Below are 23,244 nucleotides of genomic sequence, written 5' to 3' on the forward strand. Positions count from 1 at the left end.
TTAAAATTTTTATTGTGCATTCCAATGAATATCAATCAAACTGCAGTTGGTTTGTTTTTATGAAAGCCATAATAACTCCTAAATTAAGCTAACTAACATAATAAAACACAACAAAAACACACTAACATCATTAGAGTTATCTCATTTTGGAACCAAACTCTTCAATATAAATAATGTTATGATTCATGTTAATCATATTTCCAATGAATGTATCGCATGAAAATATTTTTAAGACCTAAATTCCTAAATTTAGTGTTTCTTATACATCTTCTTTATGCGCTTTCTTTCAACCAAAACTATTATACTTTTGACTAAATATAGCTGTATCTTTTTTGTAACGTTTAATTTATGAATTAGTCTAGAACACCACATCACCACAGTTTGGCGCATCGTAATGTCTCCATTGTATTTACTTTAATAGCTCAGCATTGTTACACTCGACCGTTTTATTAACACTACTGTTGATACATTGCAAATATGTTAACACATGAAAGTGGCATTCTTAAGGGGTTGAATGGGGTTTGCTTTTTTCTCCCCATGACAACTGTCTACTGCCATCCTCTGACCAGTGAACGTATCACATCAGTAGATCTTGTAATGCGTCTATGGACTTCAGAAATAGATCTTTAATTAGGCATTTCCTGTTTTCACTGTCATTTTATAAATGGGGTGTGATTTCTTACCTATTTTTAAAGAATTCAATGAGCAACTAAAGGACCTTATTGCAAGTTCGGTTACAGCCAACTGATAAATGCCTGGTGATGCATATCTGGTGTTGAAACAGTAATATCTTCCCATCAGGTAATTAAAACAGCAATTTGCATATCATTTGCACTCTGTCTGCATGCAGCCTCTAGACAAGGTGAAGAACAAGCACTACATTTTTTAAATTAGTAGGCATGAGTATTGCCTAAATAATATTTTGTGCACTAAGGCCAATATTTACAAACTCCATTCAAAAAGAATTTTGTTGGAAGATAATTTGAGCCATAACAAATGTTTATTTGTAGTTTTTATAACCTATATATTTTGCTGTAAATGTAAAATAAGAGTTAACAAATCTCCCTTTAATGTTAGCATTGAAGACAACGGACAATGATGATGTCATTAGGATATTTTTGCATGCTGCAAGTGGGAATTTTGTTTGCTGTTTATTTTTGTATTTTTCAGAACAGACCATTTACATTTACGCATTTGGCAGATGCTTTTATCCAAAGCGATTTACATTGCATTATTCTATACATTCTATACACAAGTATGTGCAATCCCCTGGGATCAAACCCAAGACCTTGGCGTTGTTAGCCCCACGCTCTTACCACTGAGCTACAGGAGCAGTAAAGTAAAATAAAGTAAAGTAAAGTAATGCAAGAGTGTATATAAAACTCTATATATATATGAGTTACGGTTGTAATCTTAATGTAATGACCATAAAAGTTAATTTGCGATATTAATCAATCAGATTTAATTTTCTTTTTAAATAAAATTGTACAGCATAGATATCTTACGAGAAGGTAAATCAGAAAACAAAACATTGCAGATATTATTAGAAGTGTGAAAATAACGTCTATAGAGTGGTAAGCGATCCAGGACATTCTGAAAGACTGTGTTCGTAAATGAGGGGCTCCTCCGTTCCTCATGACAAACTCAATCCAGAAGACAGCACGATCGAGAGGTTTCATTGGCTGATCCCGGTGCAGTCTGGACAGTATCTCCATATTCTGTCTATATGATGTGTTATGCAGCACTTCTTCCAATGCCTGTAAAAAAGAAGTCCTGTCCAACTCACCAACATCCACAATTTTAGCTGTGCCTTTCACCTTCATTCTAGACAGATTGTCAGGTTGATCAAATACTAAAGGCAGACCCAAAATGGGCACCCCATGGTAGATGGCCTCTTGAATTCCATTTGTGCCGCCATGTGTTATAAAAACTTTAGTGTGGGGATGTCCGAGTAGATCATTCTGTGGTAGCCAATCGATAAGTAATGTATTATTACCAATATTGGCAGGTTGGGATCCAGTGTGTCTCCAAATGACTTTTTGGGGCAATTTTGCAAAAGCTGCTGCAATTTCATCTGTGATGTCCTGTGGAAGATTTCTAAATAAAGTACCTAGAGACATGACAATGACACCGTGCTCTTGTGCATTTTGCACAAATTCTTGAAGATCACTCGGAAGTGGTTTAGCGGGTTTGCACTGGAAGCCACCCATGTAGATGACATTTGGCATTGTGGGACGTGGAAACTCAAAGATAAAGTCATTTCTCATGAGCCAGATGTCTGCATTTTGAAGGAGGGAAACGTAATTAATTTTGTCACCGAAGTATTTGGTGCAGAAGGAGTGGTAATGTGGGTAGACGGTCCTGGCTTTATGAAAATGCTGAAAAATGAATCCCATTACATTCAGAACTCTCTGACCAAAAGTCATTTTATCTGTAAGCTCCATACCTGGTATAGGAACGTAAGAAAGAGGCGAAGGGGCGATTTCAAAGTGTGCCTCTCCGTGCATAGTCCAACGTGCGTTTAATACAAGCGGCAGGCCAAGGCGGTGAGCCAGGAAGACCCCACTTCCAAAAGCAGGATCTGTCAGAACAAGGTCATACTTTGCGTCTTGGATTAAATCCATTAAGGTTTTATTTTCAAATATTTCTCCCATCATAGCAAGTTGATTTTGATGCATCTCTTCGATGACCTTTCCAGCCTTTGATATCAGCATGAGATGAGCCCGGAAAGACAATTTCTCTCGTCTGTTGACCAGGATCTGTCTTGTAAATGTGTCGAGTAATTCTTCAATATCACCGTCGTCATAAACAGTAATGGAGATGTAAAAAGGAGACATTTCCTTGATATACCAGCTGTTAGAAGCTCTCAGAACAGTTACATTGTGCCCCCTTATGTGTAATTCTTCAATAAGGACCTTCATGTTTACCCAGTGACTTCCATCTACCGGAAACACCAGCACTTTACCTCCAAACACTAGTGGTAGAATGCCCACTAACAACGTAACAGAAACGTAATTCATCTTTTAGGGAAAACAAAGGAAATCTACCTCTTGAACCGAAGTTGAAAAGCAGCCCACGAGAATACAAGTCTGGAAATGACGGAACAGGCATGAATGTCATAGGGAGTGTACAAGCCAGAGTTACGACACTCAAATAGACGTCCATTGGAAGAATGGAATGCGTAGGTAACTCGTGTCCTAGGGCGAACAATAGAGGGTATGGATGTGTTGTCCCTTAACCATGTGAACACCACGTGAGCGCACCCCCATGGGTGGCAAAACACTCAGCAAAATGACTGCTTACAATATCAGGAAATGCAATTCCACGCAACATTTCAGTGTCCAGGAATACCTGATTCCGTTGTAAGTCGTAGGGAAGCTGTAAGGATCGCCGTCGAGTCCAGTTGCTTGTAATTTGAGCAAATAATTGCGTGTTTTAGTCCCAGTTTCTTTATTTCTTCTATTCTCCTCAGAAATTTTGCTGCGTGTTTTACCACTCAAGGAAAGTGTCCTGGCGCTCAAGATGGGCATGTCCCAGTGTGTTCAAGTGGAAAAGTGACATCTATGCATACCCTCTACAGACACCTTTCTTCATCGACGTCACAGCATTAGCTAGAGGCAAAACAAAGGGAAAACTGGAGGCGGCCAATACAAACCAGCACAGATTTGGCTACATAAGGAGTGTAAAATATCATCTTGTTGTGTTGTTTAGTGCCACAATAAACAGAATCCAATTTTATGTTTTAACACATACCTGCTGCCATAGCCAAACAAAAACATTGACGACAGGTGTAGTTAAACTCAATAAAAAGAGCGGACCGAACAGAAACGATCATCAAAAATGCTTCATTACATTAAGATAAAAAACTACTGTATGTTGATGGTGTGGATCATGTGGATATGTGTCTAAAAATATCTCACCATATCTCATGCCCATATAAGAAACTGGGGAACAAGGTTATTTTCATGTAGCGTTAACTTTTGAACGCATAGGGTATGCTAGCGAACTTTGTTAGTTATACAACTAGCAGTTACCGATTTGTTTGGAACTGTTGAGGGCTCCATGAACCACGTGACCACACGGCGGCTAGATCGAGTGTCGCAACTCTCATATTCAACGGCTCTGGCACAAGGAAATTTTACACCAGCGATGACGTCACAGACATTCTTTGTTTGAACAAAACTTGCTCAAGCTTGTAGGCTACATAATATCTTGAGAGGTACAAAGATTAAGCATTCCTTGTCACTGCAAAAACTCAACCTCACTCTTTTAAATACACTTTCCTATACATAAGATATGCATTTATGATAGAGGGAAGATTTGAATTAGGTCATGTATTTTGTCAAAGATTTATTTTTGGACATATTAATGTTTTGTTCTTAAAGTCACCATGCAATCAAGCAGGAAGTGTTTCGTGAATAATTGAATACAATTAATATACAATAAATGATTAATAATATATATTAAATATAAAGAAATGTGTTATATAATGTAATAACCAAGCACAGACCGTAATTTTACTTCGGCCATGTGTGTATGTCAGATGAAACCATCTATACAATTAATGATCAATGATATATACTACATCACTCATGTTTGACTTTCTTCCTGAGAAAAAACGCACAAAAACATCTTATTGTATAAACTGTCACAAATACATATATGAAAATTGCAACTAATAGAGTCAAAATAACGTCTATAGAGTGGTAAGCGACCCAAGACATTTTGTAAGACTGTGCTTGTAAATGAGGGGCTCCTCCGTTCCTCATGACAAACTCAATCCAGAAGACAGCACGATCAAGAGGTTTCATTGGCTGATCATGGTGCAACCTAGACAGTCTCTGCATGTTCTCTCTGTAAAATGGGTTATGCAATACCTCATTCAGTGCTTCCAAAACAACAGTCCTGTCCAGATTTGCAATATCTACTATTTTTGCTGTTCCCTTTGCTTGCATCCTGGAGAGATTGTCAGGTTGATCAAAAGCTAGAGGTAGACCCAAGATGGGCACACCATGGTAGATGGCTTCCTGAATTCCATTGGTGCCTCCATGTGCTACGAACACTTTAGTTTTAGGATGTCCAAGCAGGTCATTTTGAGGGAGCCAATCTACAATCAAAGTATTATTTCCAAGCATGGCAGGTCGTGGTCCTGTATGCCTCCAGATAACTTTTTGGGGTAGTTGAGCAAAAGCTGCAGCAATTTCATCATTTAAATCACTCAGAAGCTGACCAAAAACAGTTCCCAAGGACATGATGATGACTCCATGCTCTCCAGAGCTCTGCACAAATTCCTCAAGGTCAGCTGGAAGTGGCCTAGCGGGCTTGCACTGGAAGCCGCCCATGTAGACCACATTAGGCATTGTGGGGCGTGGAAACTCAAAAGTGAAATCATTTCTCATGAGCCAGATGTCTGCATTCAGGAGTAAGGAAGAGAAATCAACATCGGGACCAAAATATTTCTGAGTGAACTCTTTGTAAGGATTACCAAAGAACTTAGAATGTTTATAAAGAGTTATTATATGTATCACCACATTCATGACTCTTTGACCAAATGTCATTTTGTCTGTATATTTTAACCCTGTAGCAGGTACGTACGAGAGAGGAGATGGCGCTGCAACAAAATGTGCTTCACCATACATTGTCCAACGGACGTTTAGGACAAGAGGGAGTCCAAGACGATGTGCCAGTAACACTCCACCTCCAAAAGCAGGATCAGTAAGAACAAGGTCATATTTGGCATCCTTTAGTGAATTCATCAGGGTCTCGTTGTCAAATATCTTGGCTGTCATATTGCAAATATCTTGGTGAATTTTTGTAAACCTGCTATACATCTCATCGGCAAGAGTCATTTCATTCCAAAATGAGTTTCCTTGTCTCTGAATCCGTAGTATGCGGGGCAGAAACTTTACCATAAAATCATTATTAAATTCACCAATATCCACAGTAATGGAGGTGTAGTAAGGAGACATATCTTTAATGTACCAGCTACTAGATCCTCGGATCACTGTCAAATCGTGGCCTTTTGAATATAACTCCACAATCAGGACCTTCATATTGATCCAGTGGCTTCCATCCACAGGAAAGACCAATATATTACCACCATAAGATCCTGACAAAGCAGATAACAGGCAAAACAAAATAAGACTGAAGTGATGCATCTTCATTTGCAACCTTTGAGGAGAGAGAAAATATTCAGAATTAATTTTTTATTTAGTAAATGAGATTTGAAATATTGCAGTGATAAAAAATTAATTGACAAAACATTTGTTGTCCTGAAATATCCTGAAATTAAGTATTTAATCTATAATTCATTCTACTATTAAACTATAATTTGTGAATTGGAGCTAAAGCAAAATAAATAAAATACCTGAGGGACCTGAACACAAATGCAAAGGTCAAACGAATTATAATGTGGAGAAATAACTTGCATCGGTAATCATGGATTTAAATAAGATTTGCTGTAAATTCATTGGATTCTAATACAATAGCTTGTTGGACAGTAAACCTCATCCATTTTAGGTTTATAAAAAGAGTAAAACTAATTTTAATAGTAAAAATATTGAATACGCATTGGAAGAAAATGTTTTTTTACAAATCTTGCAAACACATTTAACTAATACTTTTAGATTTAGATATAAACAGGCACATGCAATCATAATCATATAAAAGTATACACTTATTTCCACTCTGTACATCACTCACATTTTACCTTCGTTTTGAATACAACTCTCAAGAGACATCTGATCAGATGTGTAGTAAAAGTGTCAACATTAAAGTCAAAATAACGTCTATAGAGTGGCAAGCAATCCAGAACATTCTGAACGACTGCGTTTGTAAATGAGGGGCTCCTCTGTTCTTTGTGACAAACTCAATAATGTTGCAGTTATTCAGATGCATATTGCCTTGTAGGAAAATTTGCTTCATTGTTTCAGTGCATCAAGGAATGTAGCTCGATGTTGCATCTGTAAATATAAGAAACTGTAGTACAATGACAGATATTTTGTCCAACAATGCATGACAGCCTGTAAGTGATAACACATGCCTGTAACCTTTAGTATTTTTATGGTGTTTGAAGAACTTTATGACATTTTACACCTACAAAGCTGATAAGGAGAATCTACTTAGACTTTTGTATTGTCACTTAGTTATGATTGATATCTGGTAATATGAAGCTATATTTATCAACCAGTCAGTCAGTCAGTACAAAATGATCAATAAAACATAAGTTTATCTGAAATATAATTTTAATATCATAGTTTGGATTGCAGGATTTGTAAACCTAAGAGTTCAGAATACATTGGCTAGTTTCCAGTCTGCATATCACTCACTTTTTACTTTCTTTTTGAATGTAACTCTAAAAACACATCTGAATAAACACACGGAGAAATATACAAATATGAAAACTACCACCGTTAAAGTCAAAATAACGTCTATAGAGTGGTAAGCCATCCAGGACATTCTGAACGACTGTGTTCGTAAATGAGGGGCTCCTCCGTTCCTCATGACAAACTCAATCCAGAAGACAGCACGATCGAGAGGTTTCATTGGCTGATCACGGTGCAGTCTGGACAGTCTCTGCATGTTCTCTCTATAAGATGAATTATACAAAACCTCATTTAATAGCTCTAGAAAAACAGTCCTGTTCAGAGTTGAAATGTCTACATTTTTGGCAGTTCCCTTGACTTCCATTTTGTAGAGATTATCAGGTTGATCAAACACTAAAGGTAGACCTAAGATGGGCACACCATGGTAGATGGCTTCCTGAACTCCATTGGTGCCTCCATGTGCCACAAATACTTTAGTCTGGGGATGTCCAAGAAGGTCATTCTGAGGGAGCCAATCCACAAGCAATGTGTTGTTGCCAAGAGTATCAGGTCGAGGCCCTGTGTATCTCCAAATTACTTTTTGAGGGAGTTCAGCAAAAGCCGCTGCTATATCTTCGGTGACGTCCTGTGGAAGCTGAGCAATAAGAGTCCCTAAAGACATGATGATGACTCCATGTTCTCCAGAGCTCTGCACAAACTTCTCAAGGTCACCTGGAAGGGGTTTAGCGGGTTTGCACTGGAAGCCGCCCATGTAGATGACATTTGGCATTGTGGGTCGTGGAAACTCAAAAGTGAAATCATTTCTCATGAGCCAGATGTCAGCATCCTGGAGAAGTGAGAGGTAATGAACATCTGGACCAAAATGTTTGCGGCAGAATGAAACGTAGGGAGGATCAGCGATCATTGCAATCTGAAAAAGGGTAAAAATGTAGCTCAAAACATTCTTGACTCGTTGGAGAAATGACATTTTATCTGTCAACATCGCTCCAGGGACAGGAACATAAGACAATGGAGATGGAGCAATGGCGAAATGCCCCTCTCCATTAACAGTCCACCGAACATTGAAAACCAGAGGAATGTTAAATTTGTAAGCTAGTATCGGACCACCTCCAACAGCTGGGTCCGCCAACACCACATCGTATTTCGCATCTTGGATTGCTGTCATCATGTCTTTGTCTTCTATCATTCTGTCAATCATTTGAACCATATCTTCATGCATGGCTTTAAATTTCAGGACCACTTCGTACTCCACCTGAATGCGGTTCCAAATGGAATTCCCCTCTCGTTTGATTTTTAAGAGCTTGCCGATCATTGAACCGAAAAAGCCCTCGTCGAACCCTCCTGTGTTTGGAATGGTGAGTGAACTGTATAATGGAGACTCCTCTTTGATATACCAGCTGTTAGAAGCTCTTAACACGGTGATGTTGTGTCCTCTGTTATACAGTTCCTCAATAAGGACCTTCATGTTCACCCAGTGACTTCCATCTAGTGGAAATACCAACACTTTACCACCGTCGCCTCCAGATAATGTGCATAAGAGTGTCAGCAAAGTGACAGGTACTGAATGATGCATCTTCATACAGAACCTTTAATGAAAGATGATAACAAAAGAGAAGAAATCAATGAAAGAGATACAGAAGGCAACGGAAGATAAAGAAAATAAAAGTAATTATTCAATTAAACAATATTAGTGAGTACCAATTATAAGTTATACAGTAGACTAATGGTAATATTGTATTACTATTATACATTTTGTTCTTCAGATTTAAAAATGTGTTTTATTGTGATATGAATTTAATTTTTATATTAATGTTATACCTAAAATATTTCCAAAATAAAACTTTACAAAACTCAACTGCAATGCATGTCTACTTTAAAAAAAACAATACAATGTGTGGCAAAGACTACATCATTTTCAGAAAAGAAATATAAAAATTCTCACCTTTTTATGAATGGTATCTCAAGCTGCTTTTTATTGACCCCAATCAAGTTTTCCTTACTTATAAAAATGGTTCCTTTTATCTCAGTGGAATAAGATTGTGTGACTTCTACATTTCCTATCTGTAAACTAGGCTTTATACGGTTGTTCTGTAGGTATGTAAAACATTTGACCTAATCTGGCTATTTGGCTCATATAATGTGAAATGCGTACTGGTACTAGAGCACATATGCAATGTAGAAAAGACGTGAACACACACACTTGTACATGTGGTTTACGAGGACTCTCCATAAACGTAATGATTTTTATACTGTACAAACTGTATATTCTATTCCCTAACCCTACCCCAAAACCTTACCATCACAGAAAACCTTTGGCATTTTTTCTTATTAAAATATCATCAGTTAGTATGTTTTCTTTATGCGATTTAGTTTACAAGGAAACAGGACGTGTAATTACGTTGTTATGTCTACAAACACAAACATCAACAGCGGCCAGGGAGATCTTCAGCAGCACGAGATACAAAGCTGACATCTCAAAATGCACCGGAAATGAAAAGAAATTGACTATTTGAAAGAATGTTTATTTTTTATCTCTTTTTTAACGTTTATATATACATAAATTCACAAAATGTATCACAGAAGTTGTGATAGGAGCAGTTGGCCACTATGGCTCCCTAATGGCCCTCCGATGGTTAAAACAATTAATTGTATTAATCCTTTTAGGTTTATCTCTAATCAGCAGATGTCAGAATTCTACATCTAAGACCTAGATCAATATCCAGAAAAAACTTAAATACATTTGTATAATCATTTATGGATTTTTTCATAAAAATTTTTATATATCCCATTCAAGCTACTGGTATAGTTGAGGAATTTTGTGGTAAACAGGTAAAAAAGTACTTCATATGTCCCAAGACACAGCATTAATGTATAGATGAGAAGAAAACAAAAATAAATTATATATTATCTGTATAATTACAAATGTTTAAATTGTTTACAATTGCTTCATCAATTGTTGTGGTCATACTAACCCCAAAATACCAGTAGTGCAAACAGGACACAAGGACCATATGAGGGTTAAGTAAGAGAACGTTCTAAGTATGACTCAAATAACTCAGTTGCTCCAACATCTGAAAAAGCTTGGAGTAACAATTTATTGACTGTTTAGAAAAGTTAAATATTGCATTGAAATCAACATAGAACAAATACTAAAACATGTAACCTTTGCACCAAATATCTTTCACAGTAAAAGATTGTTTAACAAAATGTTATTTTGTTTTGGAAAACAATTCAGTAAATGGAAAAACAGGACACCTAAAAGTATACAAATATAATCAAAGAAACGTATTGTAGTTGGCTGCCAAGGCTTTTTACAATACTTGTGCTTAATAAACTCTTATTCGATTAAGCAATTTCGATTTAGAAAAATATTAGCCATAAAATTCATTTTTACGGTTACTCTTAAATCTGATCTACAATTTAAATTAAATATATTTTAGAAAGTATTTCAAAACTCACCTGAAAACATGCACACGCACTTGAAATTCACCTTCGTACAGTGTAGTCCTTTTAGAAGCCTTTCTAAAAAATGTTTATTGAGGGAAAAGGTTTCTTTGAGTGCGTGACCATGGGTAAAGTCTATCAGGTGCCTTTGGGCGGGGGCAGTTAAATAATGCCCAGATAATAGGGCTCAAAGATCATATAACCAGCAAAAACAAAATAACAGCCGCATAACTATTTCAATTATACAGGGATTCTTTGGTTTTGTGTAGCAGAAGGTAATAGTTCACATGATAGTTGTCCAAACAGGTGAGATTAAATCTCTGCTCTCTGGCTTTGTAAAGACAGAAGATCATGCTGCAGTCTCACTGACCACACATTCAAAGGAGACTTGAATGGATGCTTTTAGCAACATTGTTTAGGTTGGTTATATAACGGGCACAATAAAGGGTGGGAAATTTGTGCAGTTTGATTCTTGACACAATGAACTAGGACTCTTAAATGAGACTCAATGTTACACAATCACTAATACAGAAAACTCACACTTTCCAAAACTGTTTGAAACATTCAAATCCGTTCCAATAAAGCAAGAGTACATTTTTTATTTAAAGCAGTATAATGTTCTGTACCGCTTGTAAAACACTGTTCCTTAGTGTAGTCATGTAATTAAACATGTAGTGTTATAAAGTCATAGTTCACCCCCCAAGAATTCGACTCACTCTCTTGATGGGAAATCACACAGTTTGAAATGAGAAAAGGCGAGTAAATGATGAATTTTCGTTTTTTGGGGGTGAACTATCACAAAGTTCACCGTCTGACGCCTTCGGAAATGGCTTTTTTATTTATCAGTTTCTATTGAATTGTCAAAATAAGAAAATCAAAACATTTATTACAACAGCTAAAGGGATATTGATTTTTTAAATACTATTACAGCTAGTTTCATCACCAGCCAGAACAGTGATGCAATCGTGTTAAAAGACCAAAAACCATCCACATATTTACACCTGTGACAATCTAAATTATATAAATACTATAAATTTAATTAATTCCTCTACCTTTGTAAAACATATAAAACTAATTGTATTTATAAATATTTAAGAAACAGTGTTCAAAGACTCCTTTAGCATATTTAAAAAAAATAGAGTAATAGAGCCACTGCGGAGTTACATATTTAGCTGTAGCTAACTATTTTGACCGCCTAATTAATAAGCAAATGAAATAAAAATGTTCAGGCCAAATTGTGGAGTTAGAGGACTTTCAAAAATGGTAAACAGCGACCCCGTGTGGCAAGCAAAAAATGCTTTTTATATAATCTTCCATTTTGGTTTGGCATTTCAAACATGAGACCAGAGAAATTATAAATACGTCACAACAGTGTATGGGGCAACTGTGTGGAAAAAAAACATGAAACTTTTTCTAGTGAGAACATCACAGAGCACTTGCCAAATAGGTCTCGGCAAGCTAGCTTGGTTGTGTTGGAAATGGTGAAATGCCATTTTACAAATACATCACGCAGAACAACCAATAAGGTTCCTCATAAAATTATTTATTCATAAACTTGATGCAAGTTTACAAATATACTGTACATGGTCAAAATTCTCATCATGAAAAAAACCTAAAATAAAAAACCCAGAAGGCATGCGGACTGTGTGAGCGCAGGGAACCATTCCATTCTGAGAGTGCACAAAATTCTGTTATTGGTTATGTGAGGTTCACGTTCAAAGAAAATACAGAATATGTACTGTTCAGACATGGAAATAGACTATTGACTATCAGTCACAGAAACCTTGGTCAATGCAGACAACACTGTCATTCACTTTTAGAGAAAATGCAGCTGTTTTTTTCAGAGATGATAAATCTTTTATAAAACTGTAATATTTAAAGAAACATCAGTTGGAAAGGTCTTCTTAATTCTCATTGATGAAACTGACGGAGCACAAAGTTGCAGAATTAATTTCCAAAACAGACTAGAGTTATTTAAAATATTCTGTAACAACTCCTGAAATACAACAACGTGTGATTGTAGTACAAGATTACATTTGCATCCATGTTTAAGGATAAAAGCAACGTATCCAAGAGTCTGTCTGTTATGTGATGCTGGACACTCAGGAAGGATTAGAATTCAAACTCAGGACCCTCTTTACACTGCAGATCAAAGAGGCACAATCACAACATTATGTGCAAATACTGAACCCAAATTATTTACAACTGGAAAGGTTTTTCAATCAGAGGGGAGCCGAAAAAATAACCGCTTGACCTCAAACAATAAGGAACATTTAGATTTCCTTTGTATTTTTGAGCCATTGCTTTTCAATTACCATAGGCATTCAACACTTATCAATACGGAATAATAAGCTCCTTAATTAAGTACTGGCCACAGGAAGCTGGTAAAAATACTACTGCTTTGCTTAATGGAACCAAGAGAGGTTATTTTCTTAACAAACACATCAAAGAAAGAACAGAATGGATTTCCTGAGTTTTCAATGAAAACTGAGAGAAACCTTCAGATACACCAGCCTTTGATAATTCATTTGTTTTAATTTTTACGCTGCAACACACAGTTGTACGGGGACAGAGCAATATGAACTTCGATGTGAACGTTGAAGCACTGACCATTAAGACAATGCAGTAAATAAATCTGAGAGGTATAACACAACGTCTTAGGTATAATGAGAATTGTCCACATGGCATAAAAAGCAACAGTGCTCTTGTAGTGTTGTGCTATGAAAACAGGATTATTTGCAAAATTGTATCTATCTATGCTCACAAGGAAACTAATGGTACTTAAATTGAAGTACTGCTGAAACAAAGAGGTTCATTCACGTAAACCTCAAATGCATGTAATCTGTAACGGAGCAGAAATTGAACACCTTTCAAAACAGCAAAGATTATGAGTTTGTGTGGGAAAAATGTCTGTTCATTTCACTTATATAAATACAAATTTTTAAGATATTACCCCCGTATTGAGCAATTTTTTGAGGAACGACAACTCCAACCCCCCCCCCCCCATTATGAGATTCAAAGTCTCACGTGAAAACAACTCTGAATACTCCCCCACTTCACATAAACACCACATTTAAGACGCCTCATATCCATTTACAAGTATACAAGTAAAGCTCTGTTCAATTGTAGAGCTATGGCATGTTCTGCTTCACCCTTTCAAAGCCAGACTTTGCGTTTGTCCAATATTGGTCTGATCAGCCACATGCTAAAATTGAGAGATAAGGAAATCGAGTGGAATTCATCCTTAGTGGAAAATGAGAGCTTCGAAGCTGAGGTCATATAACCTCCCCTTTTTTCTCGTTCTCGCTGTTAACATTATGGTTGCTTAACAAGCTTGCGCATATAACTGTGGCAAGGAAAGATCCATCAGCATTAAATGTACCAGTACATGTTAACTCAGAATGCATGAGCAAAGTCAGATAGATGAGCGGTGGCACATTGTCTTCACATTGTCTCTAATTGCATCCATTTCCTGTTTTAAGTTCAGTAAACCACCACTTGAGGTCAAAATGGCAGGGCCATAAGATCGTCCTTAAAAAGCCAACAGAGAGGATCAGATCCAGCATCATTGTTGAGCATATCCATCTACGTGTTAATCCAGAACAGAGCCGTTCTCCGAACAGAGAAGTCAGGAAGGGCAAGGAAGCAACAAAGAAAAAGCACACCTTTAAGATTTCAAAATTCTGTGTTAGATGGAGCCTGTTAGTACCAAGGCTCTGAACGTCCTGTCAGTGTATGAGAAAATAATCGAGAGATGAAAGTGACCATAAGGAACAGAGAAAGATCCAGATGCCACGCATCGAAGTGCGATACAGGCATGGGATCTGGTCAAAAAAGTCTAGCCGCACATGAAAATAAAAGGATGATGCAAATTTCCGAGCATTCAAGAGAGCAAGAGGCCAAACGCTTTCCCTACTGATGGTTTCCACTTGGATGAGAGCGCATCATACCCAAAAAGGTGAATACCATTAGTAAAATAAAGCAACGTTTTGCCCAGATATCCCATGTTTGCAGTGTGCATGACGATCGATGCTTCTTCTAGCCATCTTCTTTAGGAGGTGTGTACCAGCCTAAAAAAAAGAACAAAGAAGGTCAGTTCCTTATTTCCACCACGTATACCTATGGAGAGTAAGGGTTTTTACTTACCGTTCTTTTCGTGAATCTGAACCAATGATTTGTATGACTGTTGTGCTCTGGCAAGATTGTATTGATTCTGTAAAGAAACAAATGGAAAGGTCAACACTCCAAGTCCTTCAAAGATTCAAGCAGGCAAACAATACACAAACGATAATGCTGCAATATTGAACTTGACGAGGACAAAAGGGGCTGAGCAAACCTTATTTGCTCCAAACTGCACTCTGGCTTTCCCTTTGACTAAGGTGGCGTTGATTTGCATGATGACTGACTCTATTGAGTAGGCACTGCTCCAGCCCTATGATCACAAGCAAAGACCAGAAGATTCACTTCAAATCCAACCAATGTGTGCACACTGAAACATTAGCAATGTTCATCTGCAGGAACTCATACCTGTTTTGTAAGTAGCTCCATACATAAGGCTCCTCCTCCAAGAACATAGCTAGAAGACACAAATGATCTTCATAAAAATCTGATTGCAATTTATTTCTATTCTTAGTTCATGAAAAATGTTTTATTCTTGATGACAATGAGCACTGATGATACAAAATAATACCAGGCATGTGTATTAAGAAAGTAAGCTGGTGATTTAGATTTTATGGTACTAAGAATTTTAAACCCAGAGAGCTGAACAAAACGATTTAGTTCAAGGAAGAGAAAAACACTCACCCTCCAGACAGAACAGGAGAAATAACCCGTACAAAGGGAGGATCAAAAGGGAAATTATCCTGCCATCACAAATACAGAAATTCAGAAGCAGTTCTGCATAATCTCTCCTCCTTATTTGATAAAAAATGGAAACCAACCACTAACTTTATAAGAGAAATTGAGCAGAATGTAGTCCATGCCTTCTTTTTCCTTCAAAACCTGCAAGTCGCTGTGCAACGGACTGTCTGGGTCAACACTTAAAAGAAAACAGCAGAACGTGGAATACTCAGATCTAAACACACATAACATTAAAAGCAAACATTATTGGACAACATGTACACAACTGTACTTACGTCCTTAACTTGACATGCCACTCATATAGGCTATCATTGACTAATTCCACTGAATAGATACCTTGAACAGACAGAATGAAATGGTGTAAGTGAGACAAAGCCAATGGAAAATCAAAGGGCATAATATATTGAACTTACCCGTCTTATAACTCTGTGATCTATAGATCTCCCTGAGTTCCTTCATGAGACGGTCAGAGGCCTGAACTGAACCAGAAACAGCACCCTAAGAGACCACCAACAGGGCAGGATTTAAGAATCGCACGCAGCACAGCAATAACATTTCCATGTTTCAAACATTTCCTCTGTATGGAAGGGAAACTAAAAGTACAGCCGCATAAATATTTAAGAGACCATTTCATTTTTTAGGTTTTCGGAATTTACTATTCAGGTGTTTAGGTAAAATTATCAATTTTGTATTTCTCCACCATTTCTTCCCAATCTATTGCTTCCATTTGTATTTGCATAAAATGAAAACTGGACAAAATAGCTGAAAATTATACTCAAATACTCAAGTTCATATTTCCTTTTAAGCAATACCAAAATGCATATTTTTTTTATTTTTTATTATGTGATAACCTTTTGTCTTTCACATTGCTGTAGGATGACTTTGTAACACCGGATGTTTGATTTTGTTGAAATTAAACAGACTGGAATGACCACAACAAATCTAGAAATGCTGATTATATGAAAATTGGAATGGTCTCTCTATTTTTCCATGGCTGTATATACAAAAACAACATCTAAGTAGTAAATCTTTACAGACGTTATTCACGTTTATTTTGAAACATATATAATGAAACAAAATTGTCAGCAAAAATGTTAAAGAACAAAGAGTACAGTAATGATATCGATTTAAGTTTCTCAAACCTTAAGTCAGTCATGACTGAAAAAAAAAAGACTTGCTTTCAAATGTTAATTCAGGAACCACATGACAGATGTATTCCATTCATTCAGTCAGTTCATTCAGTGAAAGTTGCGTCCAAGGTATTCAAGCCAATAGCTCATAAATCTTTGAGCAATTTATTAAAAGAGCTCGGAAAACTGCTTTTCTAAAATGATAAAAGAACCACCCCACCCAAAAGATGTAAAAAAGGTACCTTACCGAATGGACACTTACGTTCAAGTGGTCCTGCCTCTGATTCTTGCGGATCTTCTCCAAAATGGCCAAATTCTCTTTCTCAATGCCATCATCCTCTGACTTTTTTCCATCGACCGGTTCCTCCTCTTTCATCTCATAGTGGTCGAGATCTTCAATATCCTGCTGCCCCAGGAACAAACCAAAGAAAGGTGTTGTGTGTCAGTGAGGTATCAAGAGTCTTTCCATCACAGGAAAAAAAAAGAATGATCGGTAACCCAATAAAATGCCCTGAAGTTGAATACCTCTGGCATTTCCTCCTCCTCTTCTTCCTCTGAGGTCACTTCATCTGTTGTTCCATGCTGGAGGGGAAAAGTGAACAACAGAACATTTGCGTTAAGTTACATATCTTTAAATAAGTGGGTGTATTAGGACTGCATACGGCTGCGCTGATTTATCTCACCTTCCTGTCTTGACTTATGGGTCCAGCAGGAAGTGGTTGGTCCAGCATCTCCACATCAGGATGCTGGGGCAAGTTATAGAGCCGGCATAAATCACAGATCAGCCTTTTCAGCTGCTGCAGGAGCTGCATACATTTTTTTGATAATTCTTAGTATTAAGATCTGCCTCATGTGATCCGATTACAATCGACCAGGCAAGACAGGCCATTGTTCAAAACCCTTTTTAGTCCAGAGGATGCAACAGAATTGTGTTTTTTTCTAACTACTTCTGAATGTGGTTTAAGTGAACTGATTCCAAAACATTTTTCATCTCATTTATACCTGGATTTTGGGATCAGATCCCCTCAAAAACGAACAGCATATGCAAGCCTGGTCTTAATCCAAGACCATGAATCATGGTTCAATACACAAAGGAAGCGTATTCTTACCAAAGTATTGCCTTTTCTAACGTCATCTAGTCGTTCAAGGACTTCCGCCAGACTTGGGTCATCGGAGTCAACAAACCATATTGGTGGGGTGGAAGGGTAAGACTCCTACGAAAATAAAGAGGCACAACATCAGCATCTTTATAATTGTATTATTTCACTTTGTCCTTTAGCAAGGTTATTCAAGTCTGAGCTGATCCATTGAGCCAGCTGCATGATAAACCGCCATTTAACTGCCAAAAAGCAATGAATCAAACTCTGTTGATGTACAAGCTGAATTTGAAAGAGTTATGAGTAAACAACCAGAAGAGACTACAGTAGGGCTGTCACGATTGGTCGATATAATCAAATGCGTCAACACTGATAACTAGTCGACTTCCAATATTTTTGACAGGTCGTTTTTTATTATTTAACCTTCTAAAATTTCTGAGCCGATTTCAGTCTTTGTCCATCAGAAAGGAGCACACACACATAATGACCGTGCTAGACCACACATTTACAGTCATGACTGGATATTCTGCTGTACCATCAAGTCTGTCAATCTATTTACTGATATACAGTGCCCTCCACTATTGCTGGCACCCTTGGTAAATATGAGCAAAGGCGGCTGTAAAAATGAATTTGCATTGTTTCTTGTTTTGATCTTTTATTGTAAAATCTACAAAATTCCAACACTTAATTCAAGTAAAACAATTTGAAGTGAGGGGAATATCACATTGTGAATTTTATTTTCCTCTAATACACCCTAGCCACAATTATTGGTACCCCTAGAAATTCCTGTGAGTAAAATATCTCCCAAGCATATTTGCATTTTCTGAGCCCACCAAGGTGACTAGAAGTCATGACTTCTTGTTTCAAAGGAGAATAACATTAAGTAAAACAAAGCCCATCCCCCTTAATCATTCATCACAATAGGTAAAACCAAAGACTATAGTTCTGAAGTGCAGCAAAAGATTGTTGAGCTACACAAAATAGAAAGTGGATTTAAAAGGAAATGGTTTAAACAATAAAGATGGCCATTTCCAACATCAGGGGAATATTTAAGAAGTTCTAATGGTCTGGAGATGTTGCAAATTGCCTGAAAGAGAATGTCTACGTTGTCTTAATGCCCAGCAAAGAGAATATTTTGAGTGGCCAAAGACTTTTCAAATATCACAGTTATTGCAGAAATTAAATACAATTATAATAAAGGAAACATGAACCTCCATCACCACAAGTTGTTTGTATACTGTTCAAGAAACAAATCTTCTGCTCTCATGCAAAAATATACTCCACCATATTAATCTGCCATACTGGAACTTCAACCAGGACTGGGGGTCTACGGCCATATGAAATTAAAAAGTTTTAGGCAACAATAACACGAGATCGGTTTGGTGCACACAGAGATTAATATATGTCCAGTTAAATATACCACTAGATCTTCGTTGTGGACCTACTTTTATACCAGACGTTCTGGACAAGTTGATCGGATACATGGCATCATGTATTATATCAAATACCAACAGATATAAAAATGAAAACCTGACTTGCTATTATGTAAATATTATAATGTTTGTGGTTAGATCTTTCATCAGCACATTAGTTTAAAACAAACATCCTAATCAACAAAAAATTGGTAACAGAACACAAAATCAAGATCCTGCCATAGCCATCCCAGTTCCCTGACCTGAAGCATATAGAAAATGAGTGGGATGAACTGAAGAAGAGGGAGCACTAACATTTGATGGATCTGGAGAAATGGATGACTCTCAAACCTCATCAGACTGAAAGGAAAACCATCAGAGACGTTTTCCTTCAGATTGTAGGTTAAGGAGTGTATTAAATACAAAGGGAGCCAATAATTGTGCCCAACATGTATGGAAGAAAAACATTTTTACAATGTGATATTCCCCCTACTTCAAAATTCCAACATTTCATTGAAGGAAAACAACTTGCAGATTTTTTAAATTAAAGATTAAAACGTGAAAGAATGCTGATTTATTTTTTCAGCCTTCTTTGCTCATATTTACCCAGGGTGTCAATAGTGGAGGGCACTGTAGATTGGCAAGTTTGGAGTTATATTCCCGTTTTGTCAAACGCAAGGCAACCAATATGTTCACACGTCCTTGTTTTTTTCAAGGTTATGCGGTGTCGTATAGCTGCCTCTAAATGCCGTTTTAATGTTGAAAATCACTTAAGTAAAAATATTCAGCACAAAAATATAATCGTTTAATTAACCCGATAAAAAAGCAGCCGTAATAAGGTGAAAGTTATGCATAGCGTTAATATGAAAATGGTGCTGGGCAGGCACACTAAAAGAATGAGAGCCCTGTCAGGAGCGATAAAAGCCCTGTATCACCACACAAGGAGACTAGTTAATTTTACCCTGAAGAAAACATCAACTTAATAAGTGTTTATAATGTGCCTATCTTTGCACTTTTGATCATCCCGTGTTGGTGTCGCGATCGCTCACACGGGCAGCAGCCCACCGGGGTAAACTCCCGAAGCTTCAGGCGGCGAGCTCCGCCATCTCACGTATAAAAGAAATCCTAATTCCTGAAAACCTCCCTCTGCGACATCTGACAGGGTTTTCCCAGATTGCAGCCTTTTATATAAAGTTTGTTTTCCCAGATTGCATCACCTCGACTTTCAACCATGCGTTTTTTAGATATAATTCAATTTTACTCTCCAAAGCATATAAAAATTAAATGATGATTTGTTCTCTACTTTAGTTATTGTGGCCAGTCTGCTTTATTATTATTAACGGGATTTCGTTTGCTTTGCTTGAGCTTTGAATGCTTTTTGATCTGAACCCTTTTTCTCAAACTCTGCATATTTGCACAATAAGAAACTCAGGATATAACATAGGATTGTTGCAAATATAACTAATACGCAATAGGCCTATTAATTCATGACTTAAAAAGCCATATCTTAGCCTAATATCCATTGATTTTTGTTGCATTTGTTTTGCAGTTCCAGCATGCACATATATACTGGATATTTCATCTAGAGTTTATCAATAGATTAAAATTATATATCTTTCTTTAAAGCTACTATTTTTGAAATGTCAAATTGTGGTTGTTGATAAAAAAGATTAGTTTATAAACAGATATAAAAATAGTGGCAGCCCTAGACCACAGGATATCTGTTAATGACGTTCCTGGGGTTCAGTGCCATGGCGTAACAACGTTTGCACATTCTGTTCCCATCATCTTGCTAGAAATCTCCTCCTGTCTTTATGTCCACACGTCGGGCGCGATTCTCAAGCAAAATTGTGGTGATTGTGAGTCACTTCTGCTTGTCAACGTCATACAGCAATACAGTGCTAACCAAACTAGTAACTAATCTGACTCGGACCAAAACATGAGCTGGTACCACTGCAGCGTTGGAAAGCTTTTATTGTGAACATTTAGGAAAATCCGTTATTAAATGTCTCACCACTTCCAATACGCTCCGAAAACCAAAACTTTGATCATTTTGTCCATTATTAAGCGGCGAACTTTAAACGTGTAGAAGTTAGAAAATGTGCTAATGTTACTAACAAATGTAATAAAATGTTTGAAATGTAAATATCCACCTGAAATCTCTAACAGAACAGTTTCTTACACATTGCAGTAGCAATAAACGCACAAAAGTTAATCGTTTTAAATCTACGCATTTCAAAGGCCTAGTGACTTGGAAAAACTTTAGCAAACAAGCTAATCGCCGCTACGTTCGCTAGCCCTGCTTAAATGAGTATGTCTACATAATAAAAGCAAATGTCTTACGGTTAAGAAGTCCGCAAAATGATGCCCGAAGTCCGTCCACCGAGATAAGTCACATTTTATGTGCTAAATGTTTCTCAACTGGCTAAAGTATCAGCACAGCTAAACTCGAACTCTAATTTCTAACTAACTTTTCTTTAAAATACCACAACAACGCTCAACACAACAGTCTCTTGCTATTTTAATTGTATTATCTCATTTCGGATACGTGCACGCAAGTCGTTATGTTAGCTAGCTGGTTTTCGTAGCCAACAAAGTTGAAACGATAGCTAACGCAGACAACTTTGTTAGCGAAGCAGGCTAGCAAGCTAACGTAGCTTAGTGCTACGAGTAATGATACTTCTCGCAAGTTTTTATTTCGTCATTACAATTGCGAAGATATTCGGAAACGATGTCCCTGCGTGTCTTTATTTACGCTACGAATGCTCAATTCAAAGCTTCAACCGGATTGCGTTGGGTGTTATTTCACTCGGCCATTTCTTGGTCGTCTGCTACACAAGGGCTGCCGAATCTTACCGTGATGTTGCAGTGAATAATTAGTAGCTTTTCTCCCGTCACGTTAAATTGGCAGCTGAGTTCATCGGGCTTCCAGTCTATTATTCGGAATCGTTCATGGTTTGGGTCAAAGATTGACTCCAGGAACTTTAGTTCGGCCTTCAGCCCCGACATCTTCCACTCATCTCATCAGCAGCCAGGCCGCGGGGGGAAGGGACTCAAGGACTACTGCGAGCGCGCAGCTGATCCCAGCGTGTGTGTGTGTATGTGGAGCTGAGGCTGGATGAGAGAAACAACAAAGAGGGGGTGGGGAGAGGCGCACTGGATGCAAGGGAAAAGAGAAAACAACGCCCGCGAACATTAATGCAAGAGGGACCAGAGGGTGCAAAAGACCGTCTTTACTCGCATGCGTGTTTTTTAACAGCAAACAAGCACCCAGAATGGGCATGCCTTAATTATTCATATTGGTTGCCTTTAAATGTTTAATTCATTTTTATATTTATTCGATACTTATAAATATACTTATATATTTACATAGTTTAATTGATGTGTAAAATGAACTATAAAATGAAGGGTAAATGAAAGTTCATTCTGTTCAATTCAATATTAATCTAACGTTTTCCCTTTGAGCGTATTATTTCTGTTTGTCTCCATCTAGTGGCGTTTTTTTGCACTATTCTGCGGCGCATTCATAACTTTTCATTTTGATTCATACGGTCCATGCCATGGTACAAACAGCACTGTTAGTTATATCAGTCACCAATAGGGGGCGCCCGCGAATTTGCTTACCTGAATTAAAACGCGCTTAAATAATCATCACGAAAATGTCAAAGCCATCAGGGGCTCAGTATCGTAAAAACAGGATGAGAAAAAGAAAAGGAAAATATATAGGTATGCTACCAATTGGTAATTGTTTTGTAAACTGGTCTATCATCATTACCAGCACAATATGGCACTGCATATTAGCACTGTAGCACGTGAACATTTCAGCAACGAGATATAGTAGTAACGTAGAATTAAAATAAACTTGACATGAAATGGAATTCGATATAAACAAAAAAATAGCGTTTATCAGAATTTATTGAATATCAAGACAAGAATAATTTAAAAACATATCAAATGAATTAATTTTTAGACTGTG

At 37.2% G+C, this 23,244-nt stretch overlaps 4 protein-coding genes across 11 annotated transcripts; all 4 read right to left on the reverse strand.

The window, feature by feature from the left end:
* Positions 1-1,436: 1,436 nt before the first annotated feature.
* Positions 1,437-4,068, reverse strand: ugt5a5 (UDP glucuronosyltransferase 5 family, polypeptide A5). Its single transcript, XM_079450018.1, has one exon. It carries the CDS (start codon positions 3,018-3,020, stop codon positions 1,452-1,454), a length of 1,569 nt encoding a protein of 522 aa, XP_079306144.1. The 5' UTR covers positions 3,021-4,068; the 3' UTR covers positions 1,437-1,451.
* A 269-nt stretch (positions 4,069-4,337) lies between these two features.
* Positions 4,338-10,890, reverse strand: LOC306890359 (UDP-glucuronosyltransferase 2B15-like). 5 transcript variants are annotated; one of them, XM_079450017.1, is made up of 3 exons: positions 6,703-6,781; positions 5,596-6,171; positions 5,259-5,410 (listed from the first exon to the last, which is right to left on the reverse strand). In XM_079450017.1, exons 1-3 carry the CDS (start codon positions 6,738-6,740, stop codon positions 5,389-5,391), a joined length of 636 nt encoding a protein of 211 aa, XP_079306143.1. In that variant the 5' UTR covers positions 6,741-6,781; the 3' UTR covers positions 5,259-5,388. The 5 variants fall into 5 exon arrangements, with proteins under 5 accessions (XP_079306140.1, XP_079306141.1, XP_079306139.1 ...); XM_079450014.1 differs by lacking the exon at positions 6,703-6,781 and adding an exon at positions 10,785-10,890 and having other exon boundaries at positions 4,338-6,171; XM_079450015.1 differs by having other exon boundaries at positions 4,338-6,171; positions 6,710-6,816.
* Positions 7,213-10,885, reverse strand: ugt5a1 (UDP glucuronosyltransferase 5 family, polypeptide A1). The gene is made up of 2 exons (XM_079450019.1): positions 10,785-10,885; positions 7,213-8,911 (listed from the first exon to the last, which is right to left on the reverse strand). The coding sequence occupies exon 2, from the start codon at positions 8,902-8,904 to the stop codon at positions 7,321-7,323; it is 1,584 nt and encodes a 527-aa protein (XP_079306145.1). The 5' UTR covers positions 8,905-8,911; positions 10,785-10,885; the 3' UTR covers positions 7,213-7,320.
* A 1,401-nt stretch (positions 10,891-12,291) lies between the features above and the next one.
* ube2q2 (ubiquitin-conjugating enzyme E2Q family member 2) lies at positions 12,292-22,539 on the reverse strand. 4 transcript variants are annotated; one of them, XM_079450168.1, is made up of 13 exons: positions 22,125-22,539; positions 17,869-17,973; positions 17,443-17,565; positions 17,285-17,341; positions 17,022-17,162; positions 16,043-16,127; positions 15,905-15,965; positions 15,717-15,807; positions 15,573-15,631; positions 15,297-15,345; positions 15,106-15,201; positions 14,916-14,982; positions 12,292-14,839 (listed from the first exon to the last, which is right to left on the reverse strand). In XM_079450168.1, the coding sequence occupies exons 1-13, from the start codon at positions 22,275-22,277 to the stop codon at positions 14,808-14,810; spliced, it is 1,119 nt and encodes a 372-aa protein (XP_079306294.1). In that variant the 5' UTR covers positions 22,278-22,539; the 3' UTR covers positions 12,292-14,807. The 4 variants fall into 4 exon arrangements, with proteins under 4 accessions (XP_079306294.1, XP_079306292.1, XP_079306293.1 ...); XM_079450166.1 differs by having other exon boundaries at positions 17,007-17,162; XM_079450167.1 differs by having other exon boundaries at positions 17,022-17,165; positions 22,125-22,362.
* Positions 22,540-23,244: the final 705 nt, after the last annotated feature.

This window comes from Barbatula barbatula (assembly GCF_947034865.1).
Source record: "Barbatula barbatula genome assembly, chromosome: 25".
Classification (NCBI taxonomy): Eukaryota; Metazoa; Chordata; class Actinopteri; order Cypriniformes; family Nemacheilidae; genus Barbatula; species Barbatula barbatula.

Excerpts from the sequence above, each read along its gene's own strand:
- ugt5a5 (XM_079450018.1), bottom strand. The coding sequence starts at position 3,020 with ATGAATTACGTTTCTGTTACGTTGTTAGTGGGCATTCTACCACTAGTG.
- ube2q2 (XM_079450165.1), bottom strand. The coding sequence starts at position 22,277 with ATGTCGGGGCTGAAGGCCGAACTAAAGTTCCTGGAGTCAATCTTTGAC. Across the intron at positions 15,346-15,572 it reads TCTCCTGTTCTGTCTGGAGG|CTATGTTCTTGGAGGAGGAG; the intron begins GTGAGTGTTTTT and ends TGTGTCTTCTAG. Across the intron at positions 14,983-15,105 it reads TGCAGTTTGGAGCAAATAAG|AATCAATACAATCTTGCCAG; the intron begins GTTTGCTCAGCC and ends GTTTCTTTACAG.
- ugt5a1 (XM_079450019.1), bottom strand. The coding sequence starts at position 8,904 with ATGAAGATGCATCATTCAGTACCTGTCACTTTGCTGACACTCTTATGC.
- LOC306890359 (XM_079450013.1), bottom strand. The coding sequence starts at position 6,740 with ATGTCTCTTGAGAGTTGTATTCAAAACGAAGGTAAAAT. Across the intron at positions 6,172-6,702 it reads ATTCAAAACGAAGGTAAAAT|GTTGCAAATGAAGATGCATC; the intron begins GTGAGTGATGTA and ends CTCTCCTCAAAG.